The following is an 18254-nucleotide window of genomic DNA, read 5'->3' on the forward strand; positions in this document are numbered from 1 at the left end:
CTACCCAATGTGTTTTTTTTTTTTTTTTTTTTTTTTGCTGCGCAAGCTAACATCCACAACCGCACTGACGCCTCCTGTAGGGCGAACATCTCACCAGTAGCTGGTGGGGAGCACAGCGCTTCTCAGCCCAAATCGAGGGAGGCTAGAATTTATGCAGTGCAGTAATCCAAACATTTCGAGCAGATCACCGCCTGCCTGTAAGAGCTGCATCCCGTAAGAAGCGACTTCAATTTTCCGTATTACAAGCTGGAGAAACCAGGCTCCTGAGGCTGTCAGGGAAATGCTATCATCACCTCCACCCTCCCATTTCCAAGCTCAAAGCTATTCCGCGGACCGCACGGCCCAAAGCTCAGCGGTCCGCCGCCCGCGGTGCCTGCCTTTAAAGAAGCCGCGCGCGGTCTGGCTGCCCCACAGTTCAACTTCCGGCCACACGGAGAGAGGATGTTTTCCTACTGGAGCCGGGGCCGCGGGGGCGCGCCCCTCTGGCCACGCCCCCGGTCCACGCCCGCCACGCCCGGCCTGCGGGTGCGCGGGAGGGGCGGGGCCGCGTGGGTCGCTGCTTCGTGGTTCGCCTTCGCCCAGCGGAGAGCAGTCACGCGGAGGCACGCCCCGGGCGGGCGCAGGACGCGGCGGCGCGCGCGCGCGCGCGCTCCCTGTGCCCTCCTGGGTGACGTGCCGGGCCGAGGCCGCGCTAGGGCGCTGTAGCTGCCAGTGCCGCTGTCATGGCGTCGGAGGCGCTGGCTGAGGAGAACCGGCCGCGGTCTCTATAGAGCGAGGGGCGGGCGGCCGGGGATGGAGAGCGGCCCCGAGAGCCTGCAGTCGCTAGAACACGGGGTGGCGGCTGGGCCAGCGCCAGGGACGGGTTCTCCGCCGGTGGGACGACAGGAGACCGAGCTCGCCGCTGGGGATGGTCCTGGAGTATGGGCGGCGGAGAGCGGCGGCGGCGGGAATGGGCAGGGGGCGGCGGCCGCCGGGCGGAGCCTCCCGGACCCGGCTCCCTCGGGCTCGCCTCAAGTTCCCGAACCCTGCAGCTCCGTCCCGGGCTTGGACTTGAAGGAGAGCTCTTTGGAGAGCCCTGCTGCCGCGAAGGCGCCTATGGGAGGGCAGCACAAGGTGACCGTCTCCCCGGAGCCCGCGGAGGCCGGAGCGGGCCGTGGGTTGGGTCCGGCCGGAGACACTGGCGCCCGCACGGATCCCGTCGGCACCTGCCAGGCAGAGCTGGCGGCTGCCTGCGCCGAGGAGCCCAGCGGTGCCGGCGGCCTCAGCAGCAGTTGCAGCGACCCGAGCCCTCCTGGGGAATCGCCGAGCCTGGGCTCCCTGGAGTCGTTCTCTAACCTGCACTCTTTCCCCAGTAGCTCCGAGTTCAATAGTGAAGAGGGAGCAGAGAACAGGGTCCCAGAGGAGGAGGAGGGCGCGGCAGTGTTGTCCGGGGCTGCCCCTCTGTGCAGAGAGGAAGAGGAGGAGGAGGAGAACGCTCAGGTGTTGGCGGCTTCCAAGGAGCGCTTTCCGGGACAATCTGTGTATCACATCAAGTGGATCCAGTGGAAGGAAGAGAACACACCCATCATCACGCAGAATGAGAATGGACCCTGCCCATTGCTGGCTATCCTCAATGTTTTGCTTCTGGCTTGGAAGGTACATTCTGCAGCTTTCTACTTCCTATGGCTCGTGGGGAGGGGGATAACGGGAGCTGCGGCAGGTCCGCTGATGGCTTCCTCCTTTTCTTTCTTCAGTCATCCGTCGTCCTCTTTTTAGCTTACCTGAAATTCGTTGCAAGATTCCCTTGCTGAAAGCTAATTCTCATATACCTGCATATGTCAGAATAAATTGCTTCTAACCACATTCAGTTGTGGATGGGATACTGCACTTACCAACAAGTAGGAGTTAGAGCATCCTAAGTTTATTTTATTTTTTATAATTTCATTTCAGAATAGTTTCAAATTTACAAAACAGAAATTTTAGAGTTCTACAAAGGTTTCCCATATATTCCACATCCAGCTTCCCCTGTTATTAACATAGTAGTGTATTTGTCACCATCTATAAGCCACACCCAATTTTCCCTAATTTTAACACAAACTTCCATCTTATCCCTCATAGCCTCTAGTAATCAACATTCTGTGTTCATTTTCAGGTTGGTTTTTTTTTTTCTCCCACACATGAGAGCAAGCATGTGGTATTTGTCTTTCTGTGTCTGACTTAAATGTGATACTTCCTTAGTTCCATCCATTTTGCTGCAAATGACAAGAATTCATTCTTTTTAATGGCTTAATAGTATTCCATTGCACATATATAACGTCTTTTCTTTATCCATTCACCTGATGATGGACATTTTGGTTGATTCCATGTTTTGACTATTGCTGCAATAAACATGGTGGAGCAGGTATCTCTCTGATACTATGATTTCATGTTTTTGGATTCATATACAGTAGTGGGATTGCTGGGCTGTATGACAGGTATATTTGTAGTTTAAGAAATTCCTGTACTGTTTTCTATAATGGCTGTACTAATTTGTGTTCATAATAATTCCCTTCCTCTCATTTTCAGTACTTACTACTTTTTGTCATTTTGATAATTGCCATTCTAACAGGGGTGAGGTGCTTTCTTATTGTTGTTTTGATTGCCTTTTGATAATGACTAGTGATAGTGAGCATTTTTTCATTTATCTGGCCGTTTGTATTTCTTCTTTTGAAAACTATCTGTTCAGGTTCTTTGGACAGTTCTTAACTGGATTGGTTATTTTTTGGTTGTTTCCCGTGTTTTTCCTTCTTACTGACTTTACCACATATGCAAAAGAAGGAAAAATTTCTGAAAATGAACTTCAGATACAACCATCAATCCATGGTGTAATGCAGTAAGTTTTGATGGTGATGTTTAGTCTGTTTTCCAACTATTGCATGCCCTATTAAGGTGTAGATACTTAAGAGAATGGTGATGGAGCAGATGTGGCCCTTTAGACAAATTTTATTTAAAGAAAAGCATTCATCAGGGGGTTAAATACTTTAACTTCTTGTTTTCAAAGCTGATGTTTTTCATTTCATGCCTGATTTTTCTTTGCCTCATTTCTTTGGCTCTACTCATATTGTTTGGTGTTACTTCCAGTAACTATGCATCAGAATGTGTGAAGGGAGCTAATTAAAACTGTTAACAACTAAAATAAGAAAAAATATTATTGAGGGTGAAGGAGCAATAAAGGGAAGGACTCTCAAAAGTAAGCATGTTGAGGACTCAGGGAGTTACCTGTAAATGAAATCTCTCATTTAAGCCTGCAATTTTAGTTGCTAAAAAGGTGCATATCACAGCTCCTGTTTTATTTTCAAATTAATAATTATGTCTATAGATACAATGTTCCCTAGGAAAAAATATCATGCATTATTCTGACCAGTTAAGAAGAAAATCAGGTAAAGGAAATAGTATTTATTACATTCCTTAATTTTCTGTTTACCAGCAAGGGCTGATACAGAAGAAATAAGATTAGAAACCTTTGCACACAAACGTTTTAAGTGAAGACAGTCCCTCTTAAAGAGCGTTCAATCTCTTTGGGGCTCAGTACTGATTTCCTTGAAACTCTTAAAAAACAATAAATACTAGGCTATATGAAAAAATTGGAAATGCATTAGATGCACAAAGCAAAGTGGGAAATTTTCCTTTGGTCTGGCTTGGTTCCAGAAAGCATGGAATCTGTACATCTTGAATCAAACTTTTAAGGAAGAGAATTTAAAATAACAAGGAAGTGGAATTCCTGGGAGACAGAAGTGTGTAAACAAGAAGAATGAAAATAGAATGGACATGTTCTGTGTGTGTTTCTTAGATGTCAGTTTATATTGGAGAATAATAGAAAATAAGATTGAAAAGATGATGAAGAGCCATTTGACAGGGGTCCTTGTTGAGGGAGTTTCACTTGGTCCTATGGGCCAGAGTCCCCAATCTTTTTTGTAGGAAAGAATAACTATTAGTTTCCTTTAGACTTTCCTTTCTTAATTTCCATATTGTACCACAGAAGTTAAGAAAAAAAAAAAGTATGGTGATCTCAAGTATCTGGGGATAGATGAGCTTTGAACTGACTCTTTGGAAGACAAATTCAAGTAAATGATCAGATATCTGGGTTTCCACTAAGTGAGGTACCAGAATGCAAAGATGTGTATGGTAGCTCACTAGTCAGAAGGCAGACATACAATAATTACAGTGTAGTATGAGAAGCTCTAATGTGCTATAGAAGTATGTAGAAAGGTAGTGGGGGGTCAGATGTGTCAAGGGAAGGCTTGGTAGAAGAGATAACTTCCAAGCTGAGTCTGAACACCTTCTGGGCAAAAGGAATAGGCTTTTCAAAGAAGCTGAAGCAGAAAATGGTTTGTTACCTTTGGGACCTCCAACCTTGGTTGAAGTGTAGTGAAGGAGGGGAAGGGCATTGTAAGAGCAGGAAATAAAATTGATAGGTTGAGTCAGATGGGGAATAAGGAGGCTTGCTAATGAATTTGAAGGTTGTTTTGAAAATCTGTTGTTTTCATCTTTTTCCACCTCCAGGCTATTGGTGCATACAAAACTCAGTAGTCATTAATGATTGACAAGGAGGGCTGATAACAGAAGCAAGGTAGAGCAGTATCCTCAAAGTGAGCTAGGGGCTCTAGAGGTCAAACTATCTTCATAATATTAAGATTTTTGTTGTTGTTGCCTTTTTCACACTCATTCTCTCACAAGTGTCAGAGAAGTTCTCTGGGCTGCATGCTGTGTGATGAACATTAATAAAATGTGTGCCTGTGTATTCTTGTGTTATAAAATTTTCTTTAAGTTCCAATACTGTAAAAAAAAACAAAAACAGTAGTTATAACCCACATAGATAAAAGTTCTTTGGGGTCCTCAATACTTTTTAAGACTCTAAAAGAATCAGAAGACAAAAATTTTTAAGAAATTTGAGAGTAGGGGAAAATAGTAAATAGGGTATGAAAGTAGCTTCTGATTTCAGAGGACCAATTACTAAGCTGTTTAGACTTAGCTAATAACAGAACTATTATAAGTTGTTGGATAGGTGAATGACATAATGAAAATGCTCTTTTACTTTGAGACTTGGCTAGAGGTAAGATTGTAGTGAGTAAGAGCAGATGGTTAGCCTAGCAGTTAAAATCCCCACATCCGTGGGTGCTGGTTATGATATAGAGGATGAATAGCTGTTTTCAATGCTGGAATAACATATCAGAGTGCTGGTTTTAGTCTGAGCTGTTCAGCTTCTGATCTGCTGTCTGCTGATGCACCTGGGAAACCAATGGAGAATAGCCCAAATGCTTGGGTCTCTGCCACCCATTTGGGAGACCAGGTTAGGGTTCTTGGCACATGGATTCAGTCTGGTCCAGACCTGGCTGTTGCGGCCATTTGTGGGGTATGCCAATAGATGAATGATCTCTCTCTCCTCTCTCATTCTCCTTCCTGCCCCCCAATACTGCCCTGCCATTCAAGTAAATACATCTTTTAAATAAATAAATAAAATGCCCACATCCCATTATCAGAGTACCTGGGTTCTATACCAAACTCTAACTCCTGACTCCAGCTTCCTTCTAATGCAGACCCTGGGAGGCAGTGGTAATGGCTCAAGTCATTGGGTTCTTGTCATTCCTGTGGGAGACCTGGATTTCTTCCCCAGACTCAGGCATTATGGACATTTGAGACAAGAGAGCTTTGTCTTGCTGTGTCTCTGCCTCTCTAAAAAAGAAAAAGAAAGAAAAGAAAAAAGATTGTGGTGAGTATAACAGGAATAATTGCTGAGGATAGCTCTTTGGGGTAGGGAATTTTTTTTTTTTTTTTTTAAGATTTATTTATTTATTTGAGAGGCAGAGAGAGCGAGCGAGCGAGAGAGGTCTTCCGTCCGCTGGTTCACTCCCCAAATGGCTGCAATGACAGGAGCTGGGTTGATTGAAAGCCAGAAGCCAGGAGCTTCTTCTGGGTCTCCCACCTGGGTGCAGGGGCCCAAGGACTTGGGCCATCCTCTGCTGCTTTCCCAGGCCACAGCAGAGAGCTGGATTGGAAGTGGAGCAGCTGGGACTCAAACCGGCACCCATCTGGGATGCTGGCACTGCAGGCAGCAGCTTTACCTGCTATGCCACAGGGCCAGCCCCAGGGAATTTTTCGTCTTCCCTTCCATGCCTCTCCTCCCTCTCCCTCCTTTTTTCAAAGATTCAATTTAAAAATTTAAAAATTTTCATTTTATTTAAAAGAGAGATGGAGAGGGATTGTGCATCTGCTGGTTCACTCCTCAGGTCTGGGCCAGGCTAGAATTTGGATGTCAATCGCAGGCACTCTGATTTAGTATGTGGCTGCCCAAGTGCTTACTTAACTACCATGACAAATTTCTGATTCTATTTCTCTTTCTTTGATAAGGATAAAGTAGCAATCCCATTATTGAGTTCATCACTAGCTGTGAATAATAAATGGAAATCACATAATTTTTTCAAATCTAGATAATAGAGATTGATGGGGTTTTTCAAGAGTGGGGAAACAGTCAGGGGCCAGCATTGTGGCGTAGTGGGTCAAGCCATCACCTGCACCACCAACGTCCCATATGGGCACCTGTTTATGTCCTGCGTCCCATATGGGCACCTGTTTATGTCCTGGCTCCATTTCCAATCCAGCTCCCTGCTGGGTTACCTCTCTGGGAAAAGCAGCTGAAGGTGGCCCAAGTGTTGGGCACCAGACACCCATGTGGGAGACCTGGAAGAAGCTCCTGGCTTCAGCCTGGCTCTGCCCTGGCCATTGTGGCTACTTAGGAAGTGAACCAGCAGATGGAAGATTGATTGATCTCTGTTTTTGTCTCTCTCCCTCTCTCTAACTCTGACTTGCAAATAAATACATCTTTCTAAGGGGGGGGGGGCAGGGAATGGGAAGGGAATCATTTTAGATGGAAAAGTTGATGTTAGAGTTTGGTTATGTTAAGTTAGAAATTCGGTATGCCCTGAGAAACACACAGTGTATCTCAGGAAAGGAATAAAAAGTTGTTGATTGTTTTCCATCCTAATGTATATGAGGAATTATAAAATACCAGCAGAAACATCTTCTCTATTGTGCCTCTAATTCCCCCACTCCTTCCTTTATTCCATTCTCCAGTAGACAAAGAGAACACAGAGGAAAAAAGTTTAAAAGGGAGGGTGGTGAGAGAATGTAGAAGAAACCAGGATAGGCGTTAATGCAGAATGAGAATTAGAAATAGGAAAATGTCAAGATAATAATCAAGGAGAGAGAATATTTTTTAAAAAAAAGTGTTAGTTACTAGCATTCTAGTGCATCAGCTTCAAGAAGCTGTTGGAGTAGAGATTTTGCCAAAAAGACAAGGTTGCTGAAAAGTCAGGATAATATGGAATCCTCAGAATAAATGATAAAGTTCAAAGGAAACTGCAGTCTCACTTTCTGAAGTGCTAAGAAGAAATGGGACAAGGATTATATAGAGAAGTTCATGTTAAGATGGTGAGGTAGATAGAAATTGAGAACTTACATTTTCCATTTTGGCAGAATGATTGAATTCATCAGTAATTAAAAAGGTTGTTAAACATTGAGGAGGGTAGATTTTATAAGAAAAGTTCATTACATTTTAAAGAAATTGTGATCTCAGTGGAGTTTATGTCTAGGAATTTGAGACACAAACAGAAAGATTGCTAGTTAATAACAATGGATAAGTTATGCCTTAAAACTTTTAGTATATAAATTTTCTTTTGCTTTTGGTTTTTCTCCAGTGGTTTCCTTATACCAGGCATGTTAGCATTGAGCTGGATCCGTAGTGGAGCAGCTGGGACACTAACTGGTGTCCTGCCCATATGGGATGCCCATATCACTTAACCCTCTGTGCCACAACTCTGGCCCCTAAGTGGCATCTTAACTGCTACACCAAATGCATGCCCCAAGATTCCTTATATTAAGCTGGTTTCTGTAAATATCAAACCTAGAAACTGCAAAATAAGGATTTATATATTTGATTCTGTAAAACATAAAGAGATTTAAGGTTAAAAAATAAAAGAACAGAGGCCAAGTGTTTGGTATAGTGGTTAAGAAGCTTAAGAGGGCTGGCACTGTGATATACTGGGTTAAGCTGCCTTATGTGATACTGGCATCCCATATGGACTCTGGTTCAAGTCCCAGCTGCTCCACTTCTGATTCAGCTCTCTGCTGATGTGCCTGGGAAAGCAGCAACAGATGACCCAAGTGCTTGGACCCCTGCCACCCACATGGGAGACCTGGAAGAAGCACCTGGCTCCTGGCTCCAGCTTGGCCCCATCCCAGCTGTTGCAGCCATTTTGGGAGTGAACTAACAGATGGACAATCTCTCTCTCTGTCTCCTCTCTGTGTAACTCTGAGTTTCAAATAAATTAATTCAAGAAGAAGCAGCAGCCGGTTAAGATGTGCGTGTCCCATATTGGAGTACCTGGATTCAATACTTGGCTCTGGCTAGTGACTCCAGCTTCCTCCTAATATAGACCCGGGGAGGCAGCAATAATGGCTCAGGTAAAACTGAGTTCCTGCCACTCACATGGGAGACCAGGATTGAGTTTCTACTCCCCTGTCATAACCTACCCTGTTGGGGGCATTTTGGGAGTGAACTAACAGATGGGAGCTTTGTCCCTCCACCTGTGTGTCTTTCTATTTCTCAAGTAAACTAAATTAATTAAAATTATTTTTAAAAACAACAAAAAGACACTGCCTACACACACAGAAACCCATCATAAATGAAATCAAAGCAAACACTATAAGCTGTGGGAAATAATTGCCAGGATATAAGAGATAAGGTCATTTTTTTTTTTTTTAAGATTTGTCTATTTTTTTGAAAGAATTACAGAGGGAGAGAAGAGACAGAGGGGGAGAGAGATCTTCTATCTGCTGTTTCACTCCCCAAGTGGCTATAACAACTATGGCTGGGTCATGCTGAATCCAGGAGCCAGGAGCTTCTTTCAGGTCTCCTGTGTGGTTGCAGAGGCCCAAGAACTTGGGCCATCTTCTGCTTTCTCAGACCACTAGCAGGGAGCTGGATTGGAAAAGGAGCAGCCAGGACACGACCCGGCACCCATATGGGATGCTGGCGCCTCAGATGGCAGCTTAACCCACTATGCCACAGCGCTGGCCCCAAGAGCTAATGTCATTGTCGTCTTTTTTTTCTTCTTCCTCTTCTTCTTCTTCTTTTTTTTTTTTTTTTTAGATTTTTGTATTTTTATTTATTTGAGGGAAAGCCCTGCTAATGTCTTAAATTACAAAGAGCCCTGATAAATTAGAATGCAGAAGATGATGAACACAATGGCAAAATGACCAAAAGGCTATTAACAGAAAATTCAGACTTCAAATGGACATTTCTTCGGTCTCATTATCATCTGCAAAGGAAGCATCCTGAAGGTGATCCTCTTGCCAGTAGAGTTTTTGCTCTGGTTCTCCTGCCCACCTTGGTGATGTCTTGTCTTCTCTTCTCTTCTCTTCTCTTCTCTCTTCTCTCTTCTCTTCTCTTCTCTTTTTTTTGTATCATTTTCATAGATAACTCTTTTTTTTTTTAAGATTTATTTTATTTATTTGAAAGACAGAGTTACAGAGAGAGGTAGAGACAGAGAGAGAGGTCTTCCATCCGCTGGTTCACTCCCCAGTTGGCCACAATGGCTGGAGCTGCGCTGATCCGAAGCCAGGAGCCAGGAGCTTCTTCCGGGTCTCCCATGTGAGCACAGGGGCTCAAGAACTTGGGCCATCTTTTTTTTTTTTTAATATTGATTTATTTATTTGAAAGAGTTACACAGAAAGAGAAGGAGAGGCAGAGAGAGAAAGAGCGAGAAAGAGGTCTTCCATCTGCTGGTTTACACCCCAATTGGCCGGAACGGCCGGAGCTGCACCGATTCGAAGCCAGGAGCTTCTTCTGTGACTCCCACGTGGGTGCAGCGGCCCAAGGACTTGGGCCGTCTTCTACCGCTTTCCCAGGCCACAGCAGAGAGCTGGATCAGAAGAGGATAGCCGGGACTAGCACCAGTACCCATATGGGATGCCGGCGCTTCAGGCCAGGGTGTTAACCCGCTGCGCCTCAGCGTCAGCCCCCAGATACCTCTTCTTGCTTTGGACTAGGCTTTCATTTTTTCTGTGACTTATTGGAACATTGCAGTTACAAATTTTCTCATGTTGTTTTTTCCTAAAGTAAGTCCAAAAATTTTGAGGCTTTCTAAATGTTTTTATTACTTATAATAAAGAAAAAAACAGATGGTGAGCCAAAGGTTCCATCTTAGCCTCCGCCCACTCTGTTTTTAAATATAGATCCTGTAAGAAGAGATTAAAAACCTTCACAGGTCGGTGAGGTTTTGTTTACACATATGATTTAACTAACATTTTAGTGAGTTTCATTACCAGTGCCTCCCAAGAATTAGAACTGGTGTTGTAACTCTGGATTTGAAAGATGGCGTAGATGAAGGCTGATGTTAGTATGAGTAGTGTCAGTGTGTAGTTTCCCTCCGATCAGTGCTATCACTGATAGGATGTGTTTTTTCTTCTCTTTGAGTTCTTTCAGTGAAAAACCTTCCCACTTCCAATCTTATCTGTTGAGTCCTAGGTGAAGGACATCTGGGCAGAGAAGGTACTAGGAATCATAGAGCTTTGAATGATAAGAGTAAGTACTCAATTATTTTTGTGTCCAGATACTATGATAAGTGTTTTGCATGCATTATTATGTCTTTTCTTTTTTAATTTCCTCAATTACACTGTGAAATCCTGGTGTAGATATTGTTTCTTGGGGCCAGCGCTGTGGCATAGTGGGTAAAGCTGCCACCTACAGTGTTGGCATCGCATATGGGTGCCAGATCAAGTCCAAGCTGCTCCACTTCCAATCTAGCTCTCTGCTATGGCCTGGGAAAGCAGTAGAAGATGGCCCAAGTCCTTGGGCCCCTGCCCCTGCGTAGAGACCTGGAATAAGCTTCTGGCTCCTGGTTTCGAATTTGCACAGCTCTGGCTGTCGTGGTCAACTGGGGTGTGAACCATCGGATGGAAGACACCTCTCTCTCTCTTTGCCTCTGCTCTCTGTAACTCTGCCTTTCAAATAAATAAATAGATCTTTTTTAAAAAAGATATTGTTCCTATTTTACAGGTACAGAAGTTGAGTAGTGTGAAATTTTTATTTTATTTTTTTAATTTGAAAGAGTTATTGAGAGAGGGAGAGACAGAGAGAGAGAGATCTTCTATCAGCTGGTTCACTTCCCAAAAGGCAGCAATAGCCAAGGTTGGGGCAGGTTGAAGCCAGGAGCCAGGAGCTTCCTCTGGGTCTCCTCCGTGGGTGGAGGGGCCCAAGTACACTATGGCTATCTTCTGCTGTTTTACCAGGCACATTAGCAGGCAGCTGATCAGAAGTGGAACATCTGGGACTCAAATGGCTTGCCATATGGGATGCTGGTATCTTACCCACTATGCCACTCATGCTGGCTTGTAGCATAAAATTAAAAAAACTTATCCAAGTTAAGATTGTCTCTCACTCCATAACCAGAGCTTTCAGTTGGGATAGTTGATCAGGATTATAAAGTTCAAGATACTAGTAAGCCTAGTGTACAATAGAACAGAGGCAAAGCATGTGGGAGACCTAATGATAAAGTCAGAGAAGCGGAAATAGACTTCAGGATTCCCTGGATCAAACCTGGTAACTTTATACAGACTTTCTGTTTTCAGATCCTGTGTGTATTCCCAGGACTTGTGACATTGTTGACATTTCTAAATTTCTAATCTCAAAGCCTTTCTTGGGTACTGTGATGAATAAACCTGCCTTTTTCATCATAGTTTATTAAGTATGTTCTTAGATTTTCTTGATAATTAGTATCTTCTTTCTCTCCTGCCACTGTCCTAGTTCCGGCCTTCTTTATCTCTCACCGGGATCACCACAGTAGCCTTCTAACTGGTCTCTTGTCTTAGTCTGTCCGTCCTTCCTTCCTTCCTTCCTTCCTTCCTTCCTTCCCTCCTTCCTTCCTTCCTTCCTTCCTTCCTTCCTTCTTTCCTTCTTTCCTTCTTTCCTTCTTTCCTTCTTTCCTTCTTCCTTCTTCTTCTTTCTTCTTTCTTCTTTTTGACAGGCAGAGTTAGACAGTGAGAGAGAGACACAGAGGGAAAGGTCTTCCTTCCATTGGTTACCCCCCAAATGGCTGCTATGGCCGGCCCACAGCGCCAATCCGAAGCCAGGAGCCAGGTGCTTCCTCCAGGTCTCTCATGTAGGTGCAGGGCCCAAGTACTTGGGCCATCCTTCACTGCCTTCCCGGGCCACAGCAGAGAGCTGGACTGGAAGAGGAGCAACCGGGACAGAATTTGGCGCCCCAACCTGGATTAGAATCCAGGGTGACAGCGCCGCAGGCGGAGGTTAGCCATTAGTCAAGTTAGCCAAGTGAACTTTTTTTGGTCAGGCAGAGTTAGAGAGACAGAGAGAAAGGTTTCCTTTCCGTTGGTTCACCCTCCAATGGCCACTACGGCCAGCGTGCTGTGGCTGGCACACCGTGCCAATCCGAAGCCAGGAGCCAGGTGCTTCTCCTGGTCTCCCATGCGGGTGCGGGAGCCCAAGCACTTGGGCCATCCTCCACTGCACTCCCGGGCCACAGCAGAGAGCTGGACTGGAAGAGGAGGAACTGGGAAAGAATCCGGCGCCCCAACCAGGACTAGAACCCAGGGTGCTGGTGCTGCAGGCGGAGGATTAGCCTAGTGAGCCGTGGCACCGGCCTGCATGTATCTTTCTAGAGTGGACAGTGAGAGAGAGAGACAGAGAGAAAGGTCTTCCTTTGCCGTTGGTTCACCCTCCATTGGCCGCCGCGGCTGGCGCGCTGCGGCCGGCGCACCGCGCTGATCCGATGGCAGGAGCCAGGAGCCAGGTGCTTTTCCTGGTCTCCCATGGGGTGCAGGGCCCAAGCACCTGGGCCATCCTCCACTGCACTCCCTGGCCACAGCAGAGAGCTGGCCTGGAAGAGGGGCAACCGGGACAGAATCCGGCGCCCCGACCGGGACTAGAACCCGGTGTGCCGGCGCCGCTAGGCGGAGGATTAGCCTAGTGAGCCGCGGCGCCGGCCGTTTTTTTTTTTTTTTTGATAATAAATTTTTATTTTTAATTTCATTTTCCACAGACTTTTTTTTTTTTTTTTTGACAGGCAGAGTGGACAGTGAGAGAGAGAAACAGAGAAAGGTCTTCCTTTGCCGTTGGTTCACCCTCCAATGGCCGCCGTGGCCGGCGCGCTGCGGCCGGCGCACCGTGCTGATCCGATGGCAGGAGCCAGGTACTTCTCCTGGTCTCCCATGGGGTGCAGGGCCCAAGCACTTGGGCCATCCTCTACTGCACTCCCGGGCCACAGCAGAGAGCTGGCCTGGAAGAGGGGCAACCGCAACAGAATCCGGCACCCCGACCGGGACTAGAACCCGGTGTGCCGGTGCCGCAAGGCAGAGGATTAGCCTAGTGAGCCACGGCGCCAGCCCGCATGTATCTTTCAAGCAGTTATTTTACAAGATCCAATTTTTCTTTGGGTAGATTTTTCATCATGGTCAGCTTATTGAACTTCTTAAATACAAATACTTGAGATGTGCATTTGGGCTAGCTGTCTCACACCTGGATTCCATACCCAGCTTTGGTTCCTGACTGCAGCTTCCTGCTAATGCAGGTCTTGGGAGGCAGCAGGTGATGACTCAAGTGATTGGGTTCCTGCCACCCTTGTGATAGACCTGGATTGAGTTCTCAGCTCCTGTCTTTGACTTTGGAAAGTGAACTGTTGGATGGGAGTTTTCTCTCTGTCTCTCTGCCTCTCATTATCTCCTAGTGAAATGTGAACTGAAGATGTCTTCTTCGAGTAAATCTTACTAGTAAATCTCACTGTAGCAACATTCTTCATTGCTGTAAAACACTTTCAAGTAAATACATCTGCAGTTTCTGATGGTTTTAAATAGGTCACAGTGTAACACTGAGGATGGAGTCCAGTCACATTAAAAACTGATAGTGAAAATGCTTAAAATTAGCCTTTCCAAGTTGGAGGTTATCTCATCAAATTTTCCTATCTTTACATTCTGATGGTAAGTAGAAAGCCACGTAGATTTATTTAAAAATCTGAATTTTAGTATATAAGTATAGTAATTACTTTTTGTAATAAGCAATTATAAGAAATTAGAATATAAATCATGGCATATTCTAGCTTGTAATAACGTGTGTTATTATTTACTGGAACCAGAATTAGAGAGATGTTGGAAGTGTCCTTAAGTTACTGAATCCTTATTTTGAAAAAGAAGAGGAAAGCTACATTTCTTCTTTTGGTTTCTATTAACAATACTTGTAATATCTTGAAGAGGACAATTATAATTTCAGTTTTAAAAATCATAAATTCTCTGTATTTATGGTGAATGTGTTAATGCTAGCTACACATACACACACATACTGCATGTTCAAAATTAGTGAAATTTAAGCTAAAAAGAAATTTTGTTACTTAGTTGATCCATTTTACTATAAGTAATACATAAGTAGACTGCAGTACAGGAATCAAATAATTCATGTACAAATTTAAAATGTTATTTTCTGAGTTCCAACTCAAATTCCTGTGTGATTATCAAACGTAAACATCACAGTTCCAAAGTAGACATTTTCTTCTACAAACTCATTTTTGTCAAATTTCCATTCTTATTGATTGTATGGCTTCCAATTTTATGAATATCCTGAGCTTTAGAGTTAACTTTGATTATTCTTTCCTCATCAGGTCAACTCAAAGTTCTGTCAATTCTTGATTTAAAATATTTTTCAGATGATGTTTTACATAAGAGTTCATAAATGGAAGTGTTTTTGCTGTTTTTAGAGGTCTAAATGCTGGCATAGTAGAAAGGATTTGGTGTCAGATCTCAATTTGCATCACAGCTCTGCTACTTTTTTTTTTTTTTTTTAATTTATTTGAAAGTCAGAGTTACAGAGAGAGGAGAGGCAGAGAGAGAGAGAGAGAGAGAGAGAGAGAGAGAGAGAGGTCTTCCATCCTATGGTTGACTCCACAACTGGCTGCAACGTCCAGAGCTGCACCGATCCAAAGCCAGGAGCCAGGGGCTTCCTCCTGGTCTCCCATGAGGGTGCAGGGGCCCAAGGACTTGGGCCATCTTCTACTGCTTTCCCAGGCCACAGCAGAGAGCTGGATCGGAAGTGAAGCAGCCAGGTCTCGAACCAGCGCCAATATAGGATGCCAGCACTAGGGTGTTAACCCCCTGCGCCACAGCACCAGCCCCACAGCTCTGCTACTTTGAACAAATTAACTTTTTTTTTTTTTAATTTGACAGAGTTAGACAGTGAGAGAGAGACAGAAAGAGGTCTTCCCTCTGTTGGTTCACCCCCAAGATGGCCGCCACAGCCGGAGCTACGCCGATCCGAAGCAAGGAGCCAGGTGCTTCCTCCTGGTCTCCCATGCGGGTACAGGGGCCCAAGCACTTAGGCCATCCTCTACTGCCTTCCCGGGCCACAGCAGAGAGCTGGACTGGAAGAGGAGCAAATGGGACTAGATCCCGGCACCCATATGGTATGCCAGCGCCGCAGGCAGAGGATTAATCAAGTGGAGCCACGGCGCCGGCCCCGAGCAAATTAATTTTTTAAAAATGTTTTATTTATTTGAAAGGCAGAGTAACATAGAGAGACAGAGATCTCCCATTCTCTTAGCCTACAATAGCTTAGACTGGGTCAGGTCAAAGTCGGGCCAGGACCTCAATCCTGGTCTACCACATTGGTGGCAAGATTGCATCACTTGTTGCTTCCCAGGGTGGACATCAACTGGAAGCTAGAACAAAAACCAACCAAGGGTCCCACTTGGGTGCAGGGATCCAAGCACTTGGGCCATTTTCTACTGTTTTCCCCGGCCATAGTAGAGAGCTGGATTGGAAGAGGAGCAGCAGGTCTTGAACCGGCACCCATATGGGATGCCGGCATTGGTGGCAAGATTGCATCACTTGTTGCTTCCCAGGGTGGACATCAACTGGAAGCTAGAACAAAAACCAACCAAGGGTCCCACTTGGGTGCAGGGATCCAAGCACTTGGGCCATCTTCTACTGTTTTCCCCGGCCATAGTAGAGAGCTGGATTGGAAGAGGAGCAGCAGGTCTTGAACCGGCACCCATATGGGATGCCGGCACTGCAGGTGGCGGCTTTACCCATTATGCCACAGTGCCACCCCCAATTTCAATATTCTTGTACTTATAAAAATAACTTAGGAAATCTAGCTAGTATAATAAAATCTTATTTATAGGGGCTGGCGCTGTGGCATAGCGGCTTAATCCGCCACCTGCAGTGCTGGCATCCCTTAGGTTTGCCGGTTCAAGACCTGCTGCTCCACTTCTAATCTAGCTCTCCGCTATGGCCTGGGAAAGCAGTAGAAGATAGCCTAAGTCCTTGGTCCCCTACACTGAGTATGCATGTAAATGTTATTTTAAAAAATATTTGTGTATAAAGGTTGTCATTTCTTGTTTTACATGTTTGGAGGAAGACATGGTAGGCATTTGCTATTTGGAGATTTTGATATTAAATCCTGAAATCATCTGTATGTAACTATCTAGGATTAAAGAATGTATATCCCAAATATATATCTTTTTTTTGGACAGGCAGAGTGGACAATGAGAGAAAGAGAGAGAGAGAGAGAGAGAGAGAACCAAATATATATCTTAATGCTTCTTAGTGCCTTGGTTTCTTATTTTGACTTTATTAACCAAAGGAGAGGATGAGCTACTTGTTTATGAAAGTTGCTAGTGAATACGTTTCTGCAGTGAAGCCTTCTCAATTCAGAGAATGTATAAGCCTTAATTTATTTTTTAGAGATTTATTTAATTACTTGAAAGGCAAAGTGGCAGAGAGAAATACAGAGAGAGAGAGAGAGAGAGAGAGAAGGCGCGAGAGAGCAAGCGAGCAAGAGAGCAAGCTTCTGTTGGTTCATACTCCAAATGGGTGCAACAGCCAAAACTGAGCCGTGATAAAGCCAGGATCCTGGAATTCCATCTAGGTCCCCCACGTGAGTGCCAGGGATCTAGTACTTGGGCCATAATCCATTGCCTTCCTAGGTGTATTAGCAGGAAAGCTAGATTGGAAGCAGAGGAGTTGGGACTGGAACCAAAAGAAGCCAAAGACAATACATAAATTACATAAATAAACAAGCTACGATGTTCCAAAAATATTTTATCAATGAATTTGTTTTAAAATATGCCCTAAATGGAAATTCTGTACATTCTCCTCAATGTTTCTTTAAATCTAAAACTGCTTAAAAACTATTAAAATTAAAAAAGTCACAGAGACAAAAATAATTTAGAATGAGGAGGTAACCAAAACATTTCTGACATCTCTTGGTTCAAACTGAGTGATAAGTCTACTAGATGACCACATCGTAAGTACCAACTGTGATATATGTTGTCAGAAAAGCTCAAACTTTAATTTTATAGGAATCTTTTTTTTTTTTTAAAGATGTATGTATTTATTTGAAAGGCAGAGTTACAGAGAGAGGGAGAGACGGAGATCTTCCATCCACTGGTCACTCCCCAAATTACTATAATGGCTAGGGCTGGACCAGGTTGAAGCCAAGAGCCAGGAATTGCATTTGGGTCTTCCACCTGGATGGCAAGGACCCAAGCACTTGGGTGGTCATCTGCTTTCCCAGGCACATTAGCAGGAATGCTGCATCAGAAGTGGAGCATCTAGGACTTGAACTGGCAGTCGTGAGGTACTGCTGTCTCAGTTGTGCTGCACCACAACTCTGGCCTCTGTAGGGGTCTTTTTAAAATTTGTATTTTACTCCTTGATTAAAACAAAAAAAAAAAACTGTGGTACGTCATTACCACATTTGATAATGTAAACATCTAGAGCACCTTTTTCAATGCTTGGGAAAATTGTTGGAAAAATTGCTGACTTAGAAGACTTCCTTGGTTGAACATAAAATGGTTCCTGAAGAATTTTAATTGTGTGGCTATTCCCTATTATTGATATTGTAATTACTTTGCGTTTCTATCCTGTATATTTTTTTACTGTTCTGTGAGTATTCCACAGTGTATGCTTGTGAATGTCAGTTAAAGTATTTAAAGTCATTGACTGTCATATTTAAATATTAAATAGTTAAAATATTTAAAAGTATTGAATTTTAATGGATTTTCTGGGACTTTTCGCTTAAATATAATTATGATATATGTAGTTACTTTTAACCTTTTTATTGTGAAATATAACCTATACAGAAAGCTATATAAACCAGATATATGCATTTTAACAAGTTATTATAAGGCAAACATTGGTGGAACTTCCATTACAGGTTAAGAAACTCAGTATTG

General features: G+C 44.1%; 1 protein-coding gene across 7 annotated transcripts in view; it reads left to right on the top strand.

Annotated features, from left to right (window-relative positions):
* Positions 1 to 531: 531 nt before the first annotated feature.
* Positions 532 to 18254, top strand: part of MINDY2 (MINDY lysine 48 deubiquitinase 2) — an 87391-nt gene continuing 69668 nt past the window's right edge. For 3 of the 7 annotated variants that reach the window (XM_051821955.2, XM_017347995.3, XM_017347996.3), the window contains exon 1: positions 622 to 1635. In XM_051821955.2, the coding sequence (XP_051677915.2) occupies positions 793 to 1635 (843 nt within the window). In that variant the 5' untranslated portion in view covers positions 622 to 792. Of the gene's footprint in view, positions 1636 to 18254 lie in introns of all 7 variants that reach the window. The other 4 variants (XM_051821956.2, XM_070054299.1, XM_002718209.5 and 1 more) reach the window with 3 other exon arrangements.

This window comes from Oryctolagus cuniculus, chromosome 12, assembly GCF_964237555.1.
Source record: "Oryctolagus cuniculus chromosome 12, mOryCun1.1, whole genome shotgun sequence".
Classification (NCBI taxonomy): Eukaryota; Metazoa; Chordata; class Mammalia; order Lagomorpha; family Leporidae; genus Oryctolagus; species Oryctolagus cuniculus.